Source organism: Crinia signifera, chromosome 5 (assembly GCF_055691185.1).
Source record: "Crinia signifera chromosome 5, ASM5569118v1, whole genome shotgun sequence".
Taxonomy (NCBI): domain Eukaryota; kingdom Metazoa; phylum Chordata; class Amphibia; order Anura; family Myobatrachidae; genus Crinia; species Crinia signifera.
Genome location: NC_139221.1, coordinates 114,771,986 through 114,788,284, shown reverse-complemented (window position 1 = coordinate 114,788,284; position 16,299 = coordinate 114,771,986). Strand labels below are relative to the sequence as shown.

The following is a 16,299-nucleotide window of genomic DNA, read 5'->3' as shown; positions in this document are numbered from 1 at the left end:
ATAGATGTCAGATATAACTTGCTAAAGCCTAATATAGAGAGGGTGAAGCTGAGCCTTTAGGAGAGAGAGTAAAACTAAAAGGGAAGGGTGAAAAAATTATGGGATGAGGATAAAGGCCCCAAGCCCACCGTAAAGATGGTCCAAAAGGAATGTATAGCATTAACTTTGAAGACTGCTGAGAGAAATGCTGAGATAAGGGTTACCTCATCTAGTAACCAGTCAAATGTATATAAGTCTGCTTGCAAGTGGATGAAGAGCAATTTTTAGATGTCCTGAAAAGATTGCATACCTTCCATGCCCACCATCTGACCCATGCACCAAACACCTGTCCAAGTCCTGACTTTTATTATGTTGGCCAACAGCACAGAAGGGTAAACTACAATAGATGACAATCTGTAAGTGATGTTCCTGCTGAAGCTAAGAGTTTTATCCCACCTTATTTTACATGAATACCAGTAAAAGTAACAAAGGATTTAGGGGGATATTCAATCTCCGGCGAACACCTCCCATCGGGGAGATGCCTGCCGGGCCCTATTCAATGCGGTCTTTCCCGACAGCATTGAGCAGGGTATCTCAGCAGAACGAGCCCGACATCACTAGCTGTCGGGCTCGTTCTGCCGAGAACAGCCAGGAAGTGCCGGCTGCAGCTCGCCTCTTCCCGGCCGCAACTCACGGCCACGCCCCCTTTTCGCTCCCCAGCAGGCGGGACATTGAATCCCATCTGCGTGTTCTCGGTCGAGCTGACCGAGAACGGGACTGGGTCACGGCGGTCGAGCAAGCTCGACTGCCGTGACCCTGACATTGAATACCCCCCTTAATGTTTACACCATTAGTTTACTAGATCATTGCATCTCACTGGTCCACAATGGCCCAGCTTGGCCTTCTAATTTCAGAAAAATGAAAACACAAATACTATTAATCTATCTGCCATGTTTTTCAGAAATAAAATGCTCTATTTTAATTAAAAAAACATGCTTTTACTATCTGAACTTACACTTAAACTAATGCTAATAGCGGCATGTTACAGCATGTATTATTATTATTATAATAATACAAGGGTTCCGCAGGGCCTAACAAAGTACTGTACATAAAAAAATAAGCAAAACAAGAAACAGAGACAAATAAGACAATGTGGGACAAGAACATTGTATATAAACATTGCAGCATCAACACTGAAATAAGCATCAGGGTTAGGGAGTAGTAGATAGTCTTATAGTAAGATAAGGAAGAGGGAAGAGGGTCCAGCTTGTCAGAGCTTAGATTCTGAAGGGAAGGGGGAGACAGACAGTGGTGGCACACTGGGGTGTGAAGGGCTCACTGGGGAAATACAGTGGTAGAGGCCCATGTTTAAGGGTGTCTGCAGGGTGGTAGGTGTGTGGCCAGCCTCCACATTGGTTTGCCAATGTGAGCGCCAGGCAGTGGGGTCCACTGGGGGTTTCCCGTGTACACAGTTGGGCCAGTCCAACCCTGGAGATAGAGATGGGGTAGAAGTATACAGTAAATGCTTCTTTCTGGGAGAGGAAAAACGGGACTGGGCTAATAGAATCATTCCCCCCTCATACCATCGCGGTAGGACAAATTGGAACATATCTGTATGGGTCGGGTCTTAAATAGTGAAATCCGCATTATATTGCATCATTAGGCCGGCCCATCTGGGTGGACCATAGATTTACTGTATTTATCACCCCATTCTGTCTGGTTCCGGATTTGCAGGAGAACTACTCAAAAAAATGGTGTGTCTGCTGTAGACTTAGCAAGTGTGTATAGGAGTGAACCTGCAGCAGTGGGTTAGGTTGAGAGACAGCTGGGTTTGATGAAGAAGTAAAAGTCTTGAGAGTTAATTTGAAGTTTTCTAGAGTTTTGTAGGAGGAAAAGAATACCAGAGGTGTGATAATAGATATGTAATACCTGTGCTACAGCTTTCAGCTGGTTTACTTATTGATACGGCAGCTTGTGTCAGTATCTGTAGATTACACAACATGCTGCCCTATTCTACAATGTACCAATTGGTCTTATCTAGGGTTTGACTAAAGCTTAGTGAGTTTTTATTGCATGTACACTAATGAGGCGGTACAGACGCTTCGATATCGATGGGTTGCCGGAACTGAACAGGCGGGAGGGAGGGCAGCGCGAGTACAGATTGCAGGGGTAGGCGGGGAAGCCAGGCAAGTCTATTTCTGGAGTGGTGGCAATACAAATTGTCACCTTTAAGAGGCGCAGCTGTACTCAATATGATACAACAATGTATATATAAAAAATATTAGTTTGAGACAGGTTTTTTAAATGATAAATAATATCTCACGGAATGCACTCCAAATATACATAAACTTAATAGACGTGATATCAATAGTTCACAAACGCAGGTCGTAAATATGGTACAGTGTGCGACCTTTCCAAAAATAATTACCAGCGGTGACCGGAATGTGCCGGGCTCAATATTACGGGTTTCTCTGCCTCTTTAAACATTTACTTTTTTTTTTAGTTAAACTAATATATTTTTTAAATATACATTGTTGTATTTATTATATTTAGCACAGCTGCGCCACTTAAAAGGTGACAATTTGTATTGCCACCACTCTAGATATTTGTTTTTACATAAAGGTTCACAATACCTCTGAATAAGGGGCTGCAGCTACACTCAGGAAAGTAAGAAGGTCTTGCCTTCATCACTAGAACCAGCACTTGTGACGTGACCTACTGTATTGTCCCTTTTTTTGTTTATAAGTCTATTTCTACTTTCAATCCGGATGCATTGAATCCACATCGAAGGCAGTTAACATGCTTCAATCCAGGGTCATATTTTATTAGATTTTGATTGGTATTTGCTTCTATAAGCAAAATCGAATCGAAAATGACCCTGAATTGAAGCGTGTGTAGGGGGCATTGAAAGGAATGAAAAATAAATAGATGAAATAACTGTCATCTAGTGCTTTTCTTTCTAGCTGAAAGGCAGAAAAAACGGGTGTAACATGAATAAGACAGTGAAGAGAAGCTAAATGTTTTCTATCTGATGGCATTTATCCAAACAATACCACAACATGCTGAAACAAATCGGCAAAACCACGAAGATACTTATATTAGTCATTCATGAGCTGGGCTTACCCTTTATGATCGTGGGTGGGGAAATTTAGACTGCTATTTGTACATGATTTTATCATATAGATTGTACAGTTTTATTTTCTATAACTAAGAACTAAACAAAAGCGGTTTTGGTTACATTAATTATATATTGATTTCATAAATCGCAGGTTTCCATTTTAGTGGCATTTATTGAAGGGTCTTTCGTGGCATTATGTAAGGAAACAGAAAACAAGGAATACGACCTGCACTGCCTTAATTTGCATTAAATAGAAGGACAGTTCTGTACAGTGACTAAATATAGTTTACACTGCTAATTGCAATACTGTCATACTGTATGTCTGTAGAACCCATGTCAGCAAGGAACTATCCTATTAGAATAAATGACCCCCAACATTTGTTATCTTCATGCTACAGATTGCTGAATAAAAAGGCTTTCCCTGATTCCTAGGTGATTGGGAACACTATTTCAGATATTCCTTACCCCCACGATCGGCTTCAGATTTTTGGATAATTATTTTGCTAGCTTGCTTTTCAGTGGCTGGTATGCACATATTTCAGATAGAACGTTCCCTGCAGTTTCGGGTAGATTTTGGTGTTGCAACTTAGCGGAAGTGTCTCCTTCAAAATATTTGGTGGACTGGCCTAACTCCAAGTCGCTTTTGGGAGAAAATTTTTCTGTTCTACAACTATTTTAGGAAGTATAGTCCTGTTGAATCCCTACTTTTGGATTTTGAATCTATACCCAGGCCCTTTATTGCATTATAAGAAGTCCCTACTAAAATTCCTTAATAGCGCTGCTAAAGCAGTTATAGTGGTGCATTGGAAGTCTGGGACTCCACCTTGCATAAAGGAATGGTTTGCTAAAATAGATTTATATCTGGACATGTGTAGACCAACACCAAAAATGCTGTACCACCTGGTTCCCATGGCTTGAGTTTGTAGGTATGTAGTGATATGAAAAATGGTCAGGTACAGGTGCAAGTAACAATGCAAAACCCAAACAAATGATTGAATACATGGAATACAGTCTTTAAAAAGCAAAAGTCTTTGGTAAAAGGTATTGCTAGCAACAGGGATGTGTTCATAAGGGTGGTCACAGCATTACGGGGGTGCCTGTGCACCCCTAACACTCAATGTGCGCACACCTATGGATAGCGCAGGATGTTATATGTATGTATTGAGAGAAGAATAATAGTGATTTCTATTGGGTCAGGGCTGCGGCATCACCTAAAGAGGAACTGACCCTCACAAGAAAAAAATATATTTTGAGAATGAAGTGCTGCACTCAGAGCAAATAGATCATATAAAAAGGATATATTTATTCTATTTAAACAACTGTAACCATATTCCCTAAAGTCAATAAAGTTTGTAACACATTTTCTGATACATTTTATAGCATGCTTCACAGAATAACTTTTCTAAAGAAGCAGTCGCTTTTGGTTTGTGAAGCTTCATCCAATGCTTACTATCATTTATCTGCTTGGAATATATTTTAATTAGTCCCTCCCACTTCAAATGTGCTTACACAATGACACACAGGAGTTGGCACAGCAGATTCTATATCAGTGGTTCTCAGCCTCAGTCCTCGGGACCCCCCCAACAGTGCACGTTTTCCAGGTCACCCGGCAGTTGCACTGGTGCACTCGTTATTCACTGGCACATTTTAAAAGATCCAAAGGTGGAGTTAATTATTTCACCAGTGATTCTGTGTGGAGACCTGGAAAACATGCACTGTTGGGGGGTCCTGAGGACTGAGAACCACTGTTCTATATGCTACTGTTATCATCTAACTACTAATGACAGATGGGGTACATAACGTGCTTACATCTGGTATATAAGATACATGTTGGAAAACAGAATGAATACAGTATGTATGTGAATGTTTGCTAGAGCATTTCTGTTATAGTTATAAAGTGATGTTCTCACCCACCTGTGCCCGATGCTCTCCCACAGCAAATTGTACCACAGCAATGCCTGGACTGTGGCTGTTCTCAATCCTCTCCACTGTGCTCGAGTCTATTTTCAAGTCATTACTAATATCAGCACTCTGTATAAAGTCTTCAGTTTTTAAATCTTCTACTTTCTTTAGCTCACCATTGGCCAGCTGAATGATTGACCCTTTTGTGAAGTAAGGGGGCAGTGTAGGTGCAGCTGCCATAGGAGAAGCAACAGACTGTACAACTGGGAGGTGGATTTGAGCCGGAACCAATGCGGTCTGGTAGGCTGCTTGAGTTGCCAGTGATTCAGCGCTGTAGTTATCGCTTTTAGGAATGGGCGTAGTGACAAATGTATGAGGCACTGCTGCAAATTGGGGAGATGACGTGACAATAGCAGGCGCTACCCCCATTGCAGATGATTCAATGTCTGGATTGCCAACTGGTATAAGCAAGGGCTGGGTTCCTGGAATCACCAAGTGCTGTGGCAAGTTTCCAGGGTAGCCAATGGTTTGCTGCTGACTGCTGAGATAGCCAATAACTGGCTGTTGTGTACCCGCATAAAAGGCTGCAGCAGGCAGCCCAACAGAAAGTTGCTCTGCTGCACTGTGAGTTGTCTGGATGACTGTGTGAGGAGATAAAGTGGCCATTGTTTTCACGCTTTCTGCGCATAAAGTCTGTTGTGGGGATAAAGCATAGGACCGGTGGGCTGGTTTTCCTAAGTGTAAGCTTCCCTTGTTATGAGCTGTTGAGGGTGAGGTTTCTCTCTTAATGGTTTGTTGAACATCAATGTCTGTGGCAGTTGTGTTGCTGTTGGGCACTACCATGACAGAGGTCCGAACACCTGAGGGATCCCGAGAACTGAATTCAGTACTAGGGTGCACAACTACGTGCCTTGTCTCATAATGTTGGGAAGCTGGTTTATTATTGCCTGCTTTCAATAGCTGTGCATCTGTGGAGGAAGGAACTACAAATCTCCTAACTTTCTCTATCTCCCCATTTAATAACTCCTTGGCTTGTGACCTGAAACTCTCTTCTTTCTTTGTAGGGTCCCTAGCAATAAAATGAGCTCCTGAATCTGAGTACTGCACAACCACCTGGGAGGGTGTACCCAGGGTAAGTGTATGAGGAATCACTGGGGGATGCGTATGTAAATGGACTGGGATAGGTGGTGAAAGAGTTCGGACTCCACTCTGTGATGAGCTGGAAATATGGACATATTGACTTAGGTGGGTTGGTGGTGATCCTGCTGCAATCAATCCCGGAGTCCGATCTAGATGTGGTTCAATTTTATGCCCCTGCTGGCTTAAGCCGCTTACACTGGCCAGCATAGTGGAATAAGCCTCCATCTGGGAGCGTTGTGATGGAGTGGTGACTCCTGCTGTTGAAGACACAGCACTAGTTGCGGAATTCGATGTAGGTGAAATTAGCTGCGAGTTGATGAATCCTGCATATGATGGTCCACTGTACTGCGGTCCAATAAACTGGAACGTTTGGGGCACATTAGTATATTGCACAGGAGATGCAGATGCACCCGATTGAGACTGTACGGTGTGATAAATGGCAGGAACTGTTGTTGCAGCTGGTAGAGACCTTGTAGCACTAGGGGAGGAATAGTCCATACCAGTTGAGTGTGTTTTATGTAAACCTACCCCCTGTTGTAAACCAGCTTCTACTGAAGTTCCTATAGGCCCATGATGACGTCCACCATGGCTGCTGGCTGCGGTGGAGAGCCAAGATAAACTATCCGTACGGTGGTTTTCATTTGTCAGTCCGACTGTCTTCTCTTCAGAAGATCGACTAGTGGCGGGAAGCTCACGTTTCTTTGGTGGTAGACTTTCATTGCTCCTTTCTTGATTAGATTTCATGTTTTGCTTTCTGCCACCCCTGCCAGCCACCACTGCCTTCTCACTGTCTGACAGATGCTGATTTCAGTCTGATGAAAGGAAAATCACATTTAATTCCTGAAGGGAACCCAACAACTTCATGAGGAATCATCTCCCTGGGAGCACAATGTTCCAACGGTAGATGTGGAATCTAAGGGTATAAACATAAAAATACAACATATAAATGGAACAGTGTGGAACACAAAAGTCAGTATAGACAAATATGGATTAATACTATAGTAAAATATGAATTTAAACATGGCTTTATTTAAATCCTAGAGACCAGTGTTCCCTCTAAGCTGTGCGCGCGCACACAACTGGGCGAGCGTGCTCACAGACATTACAACAGAGCGCACAAAGCAGCAGTGGTCCCTTTTTGTAGTTGCGGACTCAATTAATGAGTGTTTCACCCATTAACTACATTGTGTGCTGTGTTTTGAATGTTTAAATGTTTAATATCATTTTGAAGTAAAGTTTAAACAAATGCTGAAAGCCATTTTCCAGTTATATATAAGTGACGCCCAAAAATTTAAATTCCTTCCAAAGTTGCACAGCCAAAATATTTTGCCGCACACAGCCTTCGTAAAATTAGAGGGAACATTGCTAGAGACGAAGATTCCTCATTTTCCTAGTAAAAAAAGAGCGTAAAGCAAGAAGAATTAATAATTTCTAGCAAAAAAGATTTTGACTGGGGTGATTAATTAAGTAGTAATTCCCTTCTGAGTGCAACATATCTAAAGCACAGTGGTTGACAGAGTCTACATCATAGAAACGGAAGAGGAAGACTCTCTTTCTGGGGCACTCTTATCTGGAGATTAGTAGACGTAATCTCGTTTTAAAGAAATTGTTACAATTGTAAACAGACGGAGAAACGCCACCTAGGAGTAATCAGGAGATGCCCCTAATTATAACAATAAGTGCTAGAATAGCACGTGAAAATAAGAAAGTGGTGTAAAGATGAAAATTACGTGTAATAAAAATTAACTTTTAAATTCTAAATATTGTTAAAAAAGAATTACTAGAATTACTAGAGTCTACATCATGTTAAAATTTTTTGCTACATTTAAAAAAGAAAATTCTTTGGGAAAAAACAACAAAACGAACCTACAGTATTCATAATTTTTCAGTCATAATATTTAAAAATCAAACACATAAAACACGAAAAACAGCATCATACATTCAAAAATTAAATCTGATATTAATCCGAGAACAACGTCAGTACAAATCCATTTACCTGCACTAATGTTATAATACAATGGTGTATCTGCATATTAGGAAATAAGAAAACACAAACCAGAAATAACCCATCATGTTTAAAGGGCTGTAATATACAGTATGATCTATTGTCTTTCAACTGTATTTAATTTTGTTAACTTCAAGGACCAGATGTACTAAGAGCCCAGCTCTTAGTACAAAAAGTGCTTGTATGTTGTCTCTCCGTTGCCCTATGAAGGCAATTGACGAAACCGAATGGCCTACAAAATTATTGTAAATATATTAAATATAGAAAAATACCTTGACACATTGATATTTGCCATTTTTCTTTTTACTAGTATCACTATAGCTCAGGGGTCCATAAACTATTTTGCTCTGGGACCCCATCAGACGATACAAATAATTACAGGACCCCAGCAAGTGACTGCAGAAGGTCATCACATCACATGTGTAGTCAGCAGACAGCACATGCACGGCAACATTGTGGAGGCACAAAATGATGGGAGGAGTTTGAAGTAACAGACAACTCAACAGATTTCTCAGACTCCTTGAATCACTGACTGAGATTAGAGAAGAGTCATCAGCCTAATTGTCAGTAGCATGGAGTCGTGACCCCATGCTGAGAAGGTTGGGACCCACTTTGGGGTCAGGACCCACAGTTTGAGAATTGCTGCTACAGCTAATACAAAGAATAATAATAATTATTATTATAATTATAAACACAACTCTATTACAGTCACCATTTTCACATTTTCAAAAAGTTCACTTCATTATCCCATTAACAATGGAAAAAATTATAATGAAAAAAAAAATATATATATATAATTTAGCCTTTCAAATAAAGTAACAAAACCCAAATTGCATAACCTCTGCACAGTATCCTAAGGAGTATTCGGCTGTATAAAACAAGCTACGCAAATACCTACAAGCAGTGCTGTTTTTCACCAGGAATGCAGTTGCTGGATCTCTTATGACATCATCAGGAACTAGGTTCCTGAACCAGTTTTGGGCCAAAATGTACTTTCCATTAGATAAGTTTTATTTTGAAGTCCCGTGAGTGCCTTTGTGTTATTCTTTTGTTACAATATATACAAATCTCCCCTCCAAAGAGTAGAGCAGAGACGTCTACTAAGCAAGCACCGTGCTGTATCACATACAGTATGCTCATGAGACAAGCTGCTCTTTTGAAAAGGAAATTCTTCACACAATCGAATTCAAATGGATACGTAATGCATTGCCTAAGCCCAAGATGATACTATAGAGGAGATCTAAGAACCTTTACTGAGTGACATGTTACATTAAGATTTATGTTCCTGCCTTATGTACATGAATGGTGTATGGTAATACACTGTGTATTGCACCTGTAAGTTCATACTAATATAGAATCCTCTGATAATTGATATATACAATACCACAGAAAAGGAAGGAAACCTGATAAAAAAAAACACATTAAAAGTAGAGCAAAATCTCCTTTCAGAACAGATTGAACTTTTTAGATTATGTTATTGTTCTTCACTGTATTTTCTGTAGCCTAAATAGTTTTCTCTATTTATTTCAAAGTTAATCATGTAAAATGTACAGAAAGGAAAATAAAACACACATAACACTCTATAGTGCAAAGTGCTGACTTTTATTAGGATTGCGTAGGTGGGTGTTGAAACAAGTGTGAAAACAACTGTGAGGGGAAGACTGTGTTGAACAAAGGATAACTGTTGAAGAACCTGTGATCAATTTCTCTCACTGCGCTGGGAACATCTGCCTCACAGCACAGGAAATTGCTACAAAGCCGATTTTGCTTTTAATACATCATTAGCCATGTGAGCTGTGTAAGTCAATGGCATGGAGATGAGGTAGTTGCTAAATTGTAGTTGGCTAAAGGACCTTTCACACCCAGGGGGAGGAGCAAGTTCAGGGGACTTGCTCCTTCACTATCCACGCCACCACTGGTTGCCTGTAGTAACCAGGTGACGAGTGTAGTGAGCGAAGCGAGCCCGTGAGGGTCCGTTTGGGCCCCTTGTTCCGCCCCCTCTCCTCCTCTGTCACGTGACAAGGTCCCTTAGACCAGTTGAATTTAGACCTAACCAACGAGATGAGGAAGGGTAGAGCTACAACTTCATGTTAGTTAAGTCAAAGGTGAGTTAATTTTTGTCAGGTACAGTGTCCCTTTCTGTTTCAAGGTTGCATGCTACCTTTTTAAGTCAGTGGGAATGAATATACAATACAAACATCACTTTCTTGGCTGGTACCAATGTTGCGGTTTACTCTCAACGTATAGTAGGACAATGGTTATAGGAGTTGTATTTATGAATAATGTTCAATTTAAAAACCAAGTTGCCCGGGTGAAATATGGTAAACCATGGTTTACCCAAGGTGAAGGTAGGCACCTAATCTCTCCACTCGGGAGATACTTTTGTAAGCTAGAAGAAGTGTACAGCATAGTATAAAACTATTAAAGACAAATCCAAATTTGATCTTGAGACTTTCACATTTTGTCTAAGAAAAAAAATAATGTTTTTTTCATACTTTACTATAAAAGTGGGCATAGACTGAGAATATAAGTGTGCTGAGCACAGCGAGGCACCCTACCCAAAGCATGGCGAGCAAAGTGAGACAGGCGAGGGGACATTTTAAAAAAAATGACCTTTAACGTGTAACTTTTTCTGTGTTGACCAATTGCTTGTGACAACCTTTTAGCCATGTTGACCTTTTCATGGGTCGTCCTTTTGCCTGTCGATCAATAGTGGTTGACCTATTGACTGTTGGCCTAACTGGATGCACACACAGTTTTCGTGGGTACGCCCTGGAAACGCAGGGCATTCATACGTGAAAGCCCCCTGCCCGCCACCATCACCCCTCCCCCCTTTGTGCTACTGCCACGTCACACGGGGGACTTTTGATAATCAGAATGAGGGCCAAGGTCATTTACTTAGGGATACAGCCAGTTAAAAAAATACGGATACTACCTAAGTACCCGGACCAAGCTCACGCTTCACACAATTAATGCCATTGTAAACCATGGACCAAGGGCTGTGAGGCAGAATAATAATCATTTTCTGCATATAGCACTTCTCTCCCGTAGGAATCAAAGGTGCTTTATATATGTCATAATACCGTGTAATAAGCCCTACCCCGAAATTAAGCCCTACCCTTGATTTTGGACGCTGGTCCAAAATAAGCACTACCCCGAAAATAAGCCCTATTAAAATTTCCATAAACATAATGCAGTCACTAAATTCTACCCCATCTCCACCCCTGCTAAACGCCCCCCCCCCCCCCCCCCCACCTCCTCCTTGACTGGGGGCATGTTATTACGGGAGGGATGGGGGCATGTTATTAAAGGAGGAATGGGGGCATGTTATTAAAGGAGGAATGGGGTCATGTTATTAAAGGACCACTGGGGCCATGTTTTTAAAGGAGGAATGGGGTCATGTTATTTAAAAAAGACCTACCCCGCAAATAAGCCCTATGGTCTTTTTTTGTTGAAAAAAAAATAAAAAGTAAGACAGTGTCTTATTATCGGGGAAACACGGTATACGTATTATTATTATTTTCATTTATTTATAAAATATGCGCAAAATAAACATGCTGCAGGGTTGGACATTTTACCTTCTGTGGGTTATATATTCCACCGATGTAAGGTACTATGTAAGGCAACCATCTTGGGTGTACTACATAGGTCACACCCAGAAGAGATGACACAAAATTGGTGGCTGCAGCATCCTAACCCTAGGGGTAGTGTCCCAATATAATCACCATATTCATGCCACCTTCCATCCTATCCAGGGGCATACCAGAGGAGTCAGCCATGCTGGGCGCACTCTGAATGTTATACATATGGATAAATGGTACTTATATGTTAGTTGGGCACCCACTATAGTTAGTAGTCATACCCCCAGTATCCATGTTGGCATGGAGTTGATTTTATATAGTGTGGCGTGCGCAGCGAGCCACCGAGCCCAAAGCGTGGCCAGCCCCGCAAATAGCTTAGTGGGCGCCCAACTAACATATAAGTACCGGTAAAATTAATATATCCCATATGAACACCTGCAACAGATGAGCGAGACTAAATAAAACAATAAGATCATCAAGATCAAGCAAGATCATCAAAGACCATGTTTTTTTTTATTCAACATAGTGCAGCCATATTGTAATATTGCACAATGTGCGACTAGAAAATACATGGAAGAGGGTCATGCCCGTAGGGAAGCTGATGTTGTTGTTTAGTTATTGCTATGGGTCCATCGTCATTGTTTATTTGGGTACTTGTTTCCTAGCAGGGCGCCCAGATTTTCTACGTACGGCACCGTAGTGAAATCGGATCGCATCGCATCGTATGCCCTTAATGGCATCCAATCAGATGAGATCCAATCAGATGAGATCCAATTTTTTATCTTATCCTATCTTTTTAATGGGCTAAAAGTCAGAGAATACATTAAAAAGATAGGATAAGATAAAAAAATCGTATGGCATACAATGAGATGGGATCCAATTTTTTTTATCTTATCCTATCTTTTTAATGGTGAAAGCGCCTGACGCCACCCCGCCATCAACGTGAACCCGAAGCGTGGCGAGCGCAGCGAGCCCGCGAGGGGCGGCGGTACGCGTCCTCCGACCTTTTCATGCCCTACTATCCACTAGGGCGTGGAGTGAGAATAGAATAGTGTGGCGAGCGCAGCGAGCCACCGAGCCCGAAGCGTGGCGAGCGCAGCGAGCCCCGCGAGGGGACGCGGATACCTTCACAGTTATACGCGTCCCCTCGCGGGCTTCCCAGGTGTCCATGGCGACGCGGACACCTGGGAAGCCCGCGAAGGGACGCGTTTACCTGTGAAGGTATCCGCGTCCCCTCGCGGGGCTCGCTGCGCTCGCCACACTATTCTATTCTCACTCCACGCCCTAGTGGATAGTAGGGCATGAAAAGGTCGGAGGACGCGTACCGCCGCCCCTCGCGGGCTCGCTGCGCTCGCCACGCTTCGGGTTCACGTTGATGGCGGGGTGGCGTCAGGCGCTTTCACCATTAAAAAGATAGGATAAGATAAAAAATTGGATCTCATCTGATTGGATCTCATCTGATTGGATGCCATTAAGGGCATACGATGCGATGCGATCCGATTTCAAGATAAAAAATTGGATCTCATCTGATTGGATCTCATCTGATTGAATGCCATTAAGGGCATACGATGCGATGCGATCCGATTTCCTTACCCTGAATAGCCCATTACGTAAATAGAGTAGTGGGCGCCCTGCTAGGAAACAAGTACCTTTATTTGTATCTAATCTAATATAGAGATACACATGAGTACAATCCTGATGTAATAGGAGCTAGTAGGACTGGTGATGCAGGAAGTAGTATCAGCTGGGGAAGTATAGCCTATAACGAAGAGGAGGATTTTCAGACATTGCATAAATGGACAAAATAAAGGAACCGATTCAGAACACAGATCTTTAAGTATGCTGTAGCCGTTTTCTTTATTCCATATTTCTAAGCAGCCCCAGGAGAATAACGATTCAAATATCTAATTGAGTCTTCTAATATTCCTGGACAAGCAATGTAATGAACTCATTCGTTGCCTGTGATAGGCGTGTGGTAATGATTCATAGTAGACACACTAAGCACTACAATGCATGAGGGCTGATCATGCAGTTCTACAAAATTACACAGAATTCTATTTACTGTGAATGAGAACTCCCCTAGGAATTGCAAATGATTTATGATCCTACCACAGGCGATGATAAGGATATGAATAATACAAACGTCTACATAATTCAGAGCAGAAGTAGTACTTTTATGTGTACTAGATTTTTAGTTGGCTCGTAATTGTATACATCTGTGTGTATTCCCTAAGGCATGTCTAGAAAATTCTTCTCCAGACAGGATTTTACATTGTTTCCCACTCTAACTAGCTGAAGTTGATCTAATAGTCTCAGCATTTGTATAACATTTCTGAAAGTTCTGATCCATTTATAGACTTTAGGTTGACAGGCAGAAACCATTGTATATGCATCATACTGCAAAAACAAGTCCGATAAGGAGTAACGTCCTGTACACAGGGGCAGAATTAGGGGTCAGGATGCCCCTAGGCACATTATCAGCCACTCACACCCTTCCCCTATCATGTCAGAGCCCCTTTCATTTTGGGGCCAGTCTGGATGCCTCAATACCACCAAAGCAGATCCAACCTCACATCACTATAATCTCCAGGACCACCATTGCTGTCCCACTCCTGGATTCAATTACTTATAAAAAAAAGTTGTAATAACAAAAAAGAAAGAAAGTAGAATCACCTGATCTCATCAGCCTGGTGTGCTGCCTCCAGCAAGTGGGAACTCCACCACTGCCTGTACAACCAAAATAGCATTTATCAACCACTCTGTGGTATCCTCCATTGAAGTTGCCTTACCCTCGCAGAATAGCTGTCTCAAGAAGGTTTGCACTGTTCTCATTCTGTTCTATACATTATAGTGAAGAATAATGCAGTAGGCAGAAACAAAGTTTCAGGCTGCAGGACAAATGTGTGATTCTTGGCAAAAGAGATTCCGATTATAGGCGGGATGGGCTTCAAGCATCTGACAAATGTATTGAATGATGTGTGTGTGTGTGTGTGTGTGTGTGTGTGTGTGTGGGGGGGGGGGAATTAGAGGACAGTGTGCTGCTTCAGTCATGCCAGTAGCTGGAAAGAGGAAACTTACTGACAGTTAGTGTAAAGCACTGACTGTGCGCAATTCAAAATTTTAAGTTCCATCTTGCTGAAAAGCGGTGGCATAACTTCCTATACAAAGCCCAAATACCAATAATGCAAATATGTTAGCCTTCCTTCTCTCCCATGGCCCCGCCCCCTAGAAAGCTTTTTACACAATTCAACAGCCTTTCCTGCTGACTACTTTTTTAACGTTTAGGGTTGGCGGCCAATCCCTCAGCTGGAAAGTGATATTCTTGTTTGCCCATTTTGAACCTTTTTACATTGGGGGTTATTCTGGCTGATTCCCAAGGCTGCAAATTTGCAGCCTTGCTAAACCCCAAACCCTGCCTTGGGAATGGTGGCATGGCTCCCACCCATTTGCAAGGGTGCTTCCCTTGCAGGGCCTGCGAATGGACACAGTAACATCCATTTGCAGCCTAGTGGCATCCACCCACATCTTTCGATGGTCGGCGACCATCGAATGATGGCGGAGGTGCATGCATATAAAGGTGATACTCAAGTCACTTACATATACTTGGACGCTCAGGAGGAAGTGGGCGTGCTGGTGATGTCAGCTGGCCACCCCCGCACCATTGGGACATTTGCATGAGAACGCCCTGGGTGTTCCCATATGCAAATGGCCCCGGGGCGCCGCCTACACATTTAGGTGTGCCCACCATCGAATATTATGGCCCATGTGATTGGACCAGAATAAGGCCCATAGTGTACTCTGTATGACCTTGTACAGATTTCAGTGGTAAGTGGTAGGCAAAGTGCGTGTACAGTATGACAAGCAGGGCCATATTAAGGGGGGGGCACAGGGTGTCAGAACCCATGGGCCCCATCTGTCTAGGGGCCCTCTGTGGTTGGCATGTATATTTCAAAAGCTTCACCTATCTGCCAATGTGACAATGATTAATGGTGCTGAGCATTGGGAGCCAAGGCACACTGACTGCACAAGTGTGCAGTGCATTACTGGGAGTTGACTAAGTCCCATGAGCCTTTGCACAATAGGTCAAAGGCTGAGAGGCTTTTGCTGAGCATCATATGCTTCTCAGGCTCATGGAGGACAGCAGCAGCCTCGTTATGGGAGGGTATTTAATCAGAGGCAGGGCTGAGCCTGTCAGGGGGGTACAGAGGGACAAACACAGGCTTTTCAATGTGGTTATATATATATATATATATATATATATCCAACTCGGGTTTGGCACTCACTATAACCAAATGCAGCAGCGCCGGTGCCAGCACATAGAAAAATATAGTAGATTTGCGGTGGGGCACTCGTGGCTATTCTCCATAAACTAGACAAGCCAGCTAGTATGCAGCAACGTTTCAATTTATTTATCAATTTTCGTTGGTAACCTGACGAAAATTTGATAAATAAATTGAAACGTTGCTGCATACTAGCTGGCTTGTCTAGTTTATGGAGAATAGCCACGAGTGCCCCACCGCAAATCTACTATATATATATATATATATATATATATATATATATAAATCCCCTCC

At 42.3% G+C, this 16,299-nt stretch overlaps 1 protein-coding gene across 3 annotated transcripts in view; it reads right to left on the bottom strand.

Annotated features, from left to right (window-relative positions):
* The window catches only part of ATXN1 (ataxin 1), a 309,499-nt gene that overhangs the window by 11,959 nt on the left and 281,241 nt on the right, over positions 1–16,299 (bottom strand). For all 3 annotated transcript variants that reach the window (XM_083187879.1, XM_083187877.1, XM_083187878.1), the window contains exon 6: positions 5,012–7,052. In XM_083187879.1, the coding sequence (XP_083044005.1) occupies positions 5,012–6,883 (1,872 nt within the window). In that variant the 5' untranslated portion in view covers positions 6,884–7,052. The remainder of the gene's footprint in view (positions 1–5,011; positions 7,053–16,299) is intronic.